We start from the raw sequence: 6,000 nt of genomic DNA, 5'->3' as shown, positions 1-6,000 counted from the left end.
AAAAAAAAAAAAAAAAAAAAAAAAACAACTTGCTATTTCACTCTGCTTTTATGGGTATGATAAGGAAGGGTAAGGAATTTGCTGGTACTCAATACCTGGAAATAGACAGTGGATTTTTCCCTGGGAGATTAAAGGATAGAATTCCAGTTCAGCAATACAAACACCAGGGTCATGCTGTCGATCCTGTGGTTCTAATTTTCAAGTCCTCCACTACGGAATTACTAATGCATGTGTGATCAGAGTGTGATCTCGCTTGCGCAGGGAGCTGCCCTGTAAGGGAGCAGGCTGCCGAGGAATGGAAAGGCCCAGCCACAGCGCCCAGGCCGGCCCTGCCAGGCCAGGGTCGAGTTGCGCAGATAAAGGCTGAGCATCTGATAGCCACTGCACCCTGCTCAGGAAGGTACTTTGTGTCCTTTTAAAACTCCCTTGCACTCCAATATGGCAGAGGCCTGTGGCTGGCTGTGATGTAGCTATGTAGGTGGGTGATACATTTTTTAAAGTGTGTCATTTGTTTCTCTGCAGGTGCTGTCACACTGGCAGCTGGTAGAAATTGTATGGGGCACATTGACTGGCCTGTTTAAGACACAGAACCAAGGCCAAGTTCAAGTTGAGTCTTGACCTGTGTTGTCAAGTTCAGGGCTGACTAGTGTAGTCAGCTGGATCTTTTGGCTGCAGCCTGCTCATTGTGGTTCATTCTGCCTTTTTCCAGTAGCTCTCTGCTGCTTAGCTATCCGACAGGGTAAGGCAGGGGCTCTGAGGGAGGTCAGACTTAAGTTCCAGAGTGCACTGGGACTCCTAAAACAGGGGTGAGGGTGTTGTTGGGCTCTCCAGGGAGGTTATGTCCTGGGAGTGTGAATTCTTGCAGACCCGGGAGGGTGATGGGGACGGGTCAGGCCTGGGAGGGCTTGAGCCTCCCGCAGGCCCCTCCTCAGAGGCTGGACCTGTGCCAGTGCACCCACTCGCCACCCAGCCACTGTCAGGCGGCAGCGCCAGCCACGTGGCAGAGGAGCAGAGGGCACCGCCATCCGCTGTCTGCCCTTCATTCTGGCCGGTGTCAGGTCGCAGGCGGCCGGATCCCGTTACCCAGCTCAGGACATTCGGTTTCATTGAGGAATATCTTTCCCTTTCTGTTTCCTTGTGCCACAGACGATTTACATGGATGATGGCGTGTCGTCTTTTGTCCAGATCAGAGGCTCCGTTCCGCTGTTCTGGGAGCAACCAGGGCTTCAGGTAAGTAATTTTAAAAGGGAAAACATTCCCGTGTCACTGTTCACCTGCCCTCTCCTCAGCAACCGTTTGTTTCTTTTGACACGTTCCTTCTGTGGTGTGGTGGCCGGCCTTCCTCAGCCCATTTGGGTTGAACTGAGCTACGTGTGTGTGCACTTGTGTACAGAAAACACGTTCACCCAGGTCTGTGGCTTTCTTTTTGGGGGAGGTTCTGCGGCTTCCTGCTTGGCAGGCTTGTGGCGTCTTACTGCGGACTCTGGTGGGGAGTTGTGGCAGCTACTGTGTGAGGGACCCACTTGCTGTGCTTGGACAGAGTCACCATATGTTAGACCCCCAGGTCGAGGGCGTTGAGAGCATTTTTGAGAGCTGAGGCTATTCGGTAGGCCTGGCACTGGGTGCTTGCTATGGGGCCATGTGAGAATTGCACAGCTTTCTCGTGATTTCTAAAAATATCCCCTACGGCAGGACTATGGTCAGCGCTGGAGGGGTTTGGCTTTCTGTCTCCTGGGCAGAGTTCGGGTGGGAAGGCATCCCAAAAACACATCTGTGCTCAATGAAATGACAGTGCCTCCTCGGGTGGCTTCTCCAAGCAGGCGGGGTATGGGCTGAGTGCACTGGAGATTCCTCCACACCCAGCAGGCGTCTTCTTCCCTGTCCTGAGGGAACATTGGTGCGTTCAGAGAACCTCCCAGCTGTGGCCTTTGTCTGCTTCAGATCTTTTTACCGAGGGCTCTCATGTGATGGCAGTTGGGTCATCAGCCACCAGCTGAAGGGGCCCAGAGCACCGTCTGCCAGGTTCCTTGGTGTGTTTGACACAGCTGGTCTCGGAGTCCCCAGGCGTGGGTCCAGCTTTGTAGTACAGCCCTCACCCTGACCTGGTGCCAGCAGTGGGTGAGTGACTCACTGCCAGGGCTGCGGGTGTGCTGACAGTGTTGGTGACACAACAGGTCAGCTCACGGGATGAGAGGGGTGGACTGGCATCTGGTGGGAGAGAGGGCTTCATTTACATTCAGACTGTGCGCGAGAGGGACGGCCAGGAGGCATGAGATGGCATCTAGAGAGCACTCCTGGGGGACATTTCTGACATTCCTCCAGAGCAGGGATGCCCAAGGGAGGTGTTTCTGACAGACACCTTTACTGAGGTATAATTTATATACTGCACACTTCGGCCATTGAGAAGATACAGCTGAATGGTTTTAGTGCATTTGCAGTTGTGCAACCATCACCAAAATCTAACTTAATGACGATTTCATCATTGCTAAAAAGCCTGGTACCAGTTAGCAGGCAGTCCCCTGCCCTCCAAACTCTCCCTTGGGCCCGAGTGATGGTTGATCTGCTCTCTGTCTCTGTAGATTCCCTATAATGGACATTCTAGATGGGTTCTTGAAACTTGGTTTACTTTGAATTGGGGGTTTTCCTTTGGAAACTTTGTGAGCTGTATTGGGAGGATGAGGAAACTGTTCAAGTGAGTATAGTACATAAAGGGATGGGGAGACCATGTCCGTTTCATGTAGAATTTGTGAGAGGTCCAAAAGCTGGGGGATGGTCATAATAGGTTCTGGAGTTTGCGAAGACCCTTTCAGGTTGCCCCTCTGCTTCACTCCCTCAGTGCAGGGGTCCTTCTTCCAGTAGGCCCTGACCAGGGGATTAGCGACTTTCTCCTTGGCTTGTGCCACTGGGCCTGGCTCTGCAGAGAGTCTCGGGCTGCCGGGAACATGACTGATTTTTCTCCATGAGACTCACCCTCAGACCTCCAGGCAGGAGTCTCCTGTTCCCTCTTCCTCTTTTGTCTTCTCCGAGGGCTTCTGATTCCTTACCTGTCTCTGTCCTATATCTAGAACTTTCCGCGTCCTCATCCCCCTTGTCTAAAAACCAAAACTTATTTTTATTCCCCTCTTTCATTTAATTTTGGTCTCCGGCTAGACCTTCCTGATGCTCTGGACACAACCCAACCTGCCATAGAATGACCACCCCCAGATACAGCGCGAACTGGGGACACTGGGCCTCAGGCACTGCAGCATTTTGAAAGCTGTGTCGCCCTTTCAGCTTCTGAACAGTTAGTTACCTTTTGCCAAAACCTCTGTGGTTCCTTCAAAGCAAGTTTAAAAGGCTTTAGCGTTCTTTAATCTTATTAAGGATTTGCTGACCTTTGGGCCTAATACCCAGGTTTATCCTCTAAGTACCACCTGGCATCGAAGACAGATTAAGTCATCTTCAGAGGGGGGGAGGGGACAGGCAGGGCAGCTGTGAGTGGTCTCTGGCTACCCAGCCTGAGGGTATCAAGCCTGGGGATTGTCATTTCTGGTGGTTTTCCTCTATTTCGACCTTTCCCCTCCTTTCACTTAGGTTAGATGAAAAGCACAGAGATTTTGAGTGGATAGCTTACGTATTACGTTTGTTATGCCTTCTTGAGGGCTGCCTGAAGGAACCATGAGCCCTTCAGGGGTGGGGGTGGGCCAGGCAGGGAGGACTGTGGGGGAGGATTTGTCTGCGTGTTTGATGGTATATCCTGGTTCCATTTCTGGCAGCCGTGTACCTTTAACAATTTCATTTTCACCATGTAAATAGGTTGTATCGTTTATAAATAGCCACATTGAAATTTTACTCTTAAATTGCTACCCTGGAATATCACTGGCTATACCTAGAATCTATTTGTGGTCCTGTGCATTGGGTGAAGGCTTTGCTCCCCTTGTCTCTTGAGACCCCTCCCCTGACATGTGTATGCACACACATCTTGCACAGGCGAGTCTGGTCTGTGTTTTGAAGTTTCATGTCACTGAACCAACCAGAGGGGGTGCAAAGTGGATGGGGTCTCTGCTGCCCACATTCACTAGCCCCTGTTAAGAGCCATTACTGGGCTCTTGGATGCCTGCACTGGATGTGCACATTTGTGTCCTTGTACCTTTCTTTGTTCCCCAAAGGATGTGAGATGACTTATGGTGTAACAATTTAAAAAATAAGTGAAGAGGTTGGAGGGAAGGGAAAGAATATCCCTAATGGAAAATGAACTGGAGTCGGGACCAGAGCTGGTGCCTGCGCCACGTGCTGTGGGTCTGGTGTGCTTGTGCAAAAGAGAGTCACGTCTGTCCCAGGCTTCCCAGCAGCCATCGTGGAAAGAACCCCCGAGGCGAGGCATATATCCCAGTGATGCCTCAGTGTGCATCAGTGCACACTGCAGAGCCATGACAGAGTAGGGCTGAGATCTCTCAAGAGGCCAGCCTGCCTGGGCTGAGGGGAGCAGGGCAGCTGCTGAGGGATCCAGAAGGCACCCTTTGGCGTTCTTATCTTCACTGACTGGGGACATCTAGAGAAATCTCTCAGGCAAGAAGTCGGCCTGTCATTGCAGAGGGAGCAATGAATGTGGATGTTGTGACCTTGACCCCATCTGGAGAGCAGCACTGGGTCAGCTGCTTGGAGTCCTAGGTATGAGAGGCACAGAAAGAGGGAGATGGGAAAGGTGGGCAGCGGCCAGGTCAGGACAGTTGTGGACATTGCAGTGCGGAGTCTGTGTCCCACCCCAGGCCCTCCCAGAGCTGCAGTGCTCAATTTTGCTGCGTTCTGGAATCACCTGCAGAGCTTTACAAAATCCTGCACCGAGGCTGACACCTTGCAGATTAAATTAGCGTCCAGGGCTGGCACCCGGCAGCTGTCTTTTGAAGACCCCTCAGTGACTCCAGTGTGCAGGAAAGTGCAATGCTGGCGAAACAGTTTTACTGGGGTCAGACTAGGTGCAGGGAGCTTTGATTTGTAGCATTTGCCCATCGCTGTGGTTTAAATGCTCCCATTGTGGGCTTGTTCACCAGTGTGATGTCACTGAACTAGGGGTTGGGAAGAACTACGTGTGCAGTTGGCTTGTGAGCTGGCAGCAGCTGACTCTGCCCACCATGGGACACTGCCCTGAGGGTTTCATGGTGTGGCGGTGTGTTTGGATTATCAGTCTGGTGAGTTTAGTTCTGAGGGTAAGACTGCAGAGAAGGACACAGATGGAGGCTGTGGGGGGATGAAATTTGTTGGCAGCCTTCAGTAGGGTAGGAGCAGGGGGATGGGGGGGCGTTCAGGGCACTGTTTCACAGGGCCTGTCAGACTAATGCAGACTATGCTGGGCAGACGGCCAGGAGTTCTCCAGCCTTGACTGGTCTGATGGCCAACTCCCTAAACCCAGTCTCTAGGTGACGGGGTTGAACTAATGCCTTCAGGGGCCAGACAGAGAGGAGGAGGACAAGGTAGAGAAGGAAGATAATGATCAGTGGCGGTCAGCTCCCAGGGACCAGTGTCGGCTGTGGGTTCTGCCCCCAACTGCTGCTCCTTCCTGACACAGTGACCTCAGGACTGGGTGACACCAGAGAAATGAGATGTAGTCAGTGTTGGAGCAGGACAAAGGTGGAGGGGAGGACGTGAGGCCTAAGGAATCCAGACTAAAGGGGTCCTCAAGGCTGATGAAGGGAAGATGGTCCCGAGAGAAGGTGGGGCCCAGCCCTCTCCACTGCTGCCCATGTCTGTCCACTTTAGGAGATAGAGGGACCCAACCCGAGGCCCTAAGGCAGAGGAAGCCACCCTGGTGGGCTGTGCCTGTCCCCTGTGGTGTGGACATGGCCCCAGGGAATTGTCCTTCCTGGGCAGCACCTTCCGCCCCTTCCCAGGCAGTAGCAACCTGAGCAAAAAGGGAACATAGGAGGCGAGAAGTGAGTCCACTGCACTGCTCAGCCTTCACCTGAGGGGTGGCCAAGATGCAGGTTCCTGGCTTCACACGAGATCTGGGCAGGACTGAGACTT

The 6,000-nt window shown here is 52.6% G+C and overlaps 1 protein-coding gene across 1 annotated transcript in view; it reads left to right on the top strand.

Annotated features, from left to right (window-relative positions):
- The window catches only part of SYNJ2 (synaptojanin 2), an 88,418-nt gene that overhangs the window by 41,841 nt on the left and 40,577 nt on the right, over positions 1-6,000 (top strand). Inside the window, exon 5 of the mRNA XM_012806738.2 lies at positions 1,147-1,230. Within this exon, the coding sequence (XP_012662192.1) occupies positions 1,147-1,230 (84 nt within the window). The remainder of the gene's footprint in view (positions 1-1,146; positions 1,231-6,000) is intronic.

Source organism: Otolemur garnettii, unplaced genomic scaffold, assembly GCF_000181295.1.
Source record: "Otolemur garnettii isolate 467f Iridium unplaced genomic scaffold, OtoGar3 scaffold00056, whole genome shotgun sequence".
In the NCBI taxonomy this organism is placed as follows: Eukaryota; Metazoa; Chordata; class Mammalia; order Primates; family Galagidae; genus Otolemur; species Otolemur garnettii.
Note: the sequence above shows the minus strand (reverse complement) of the source record. Positions and strands in the feature narration are given on the sequence as shown.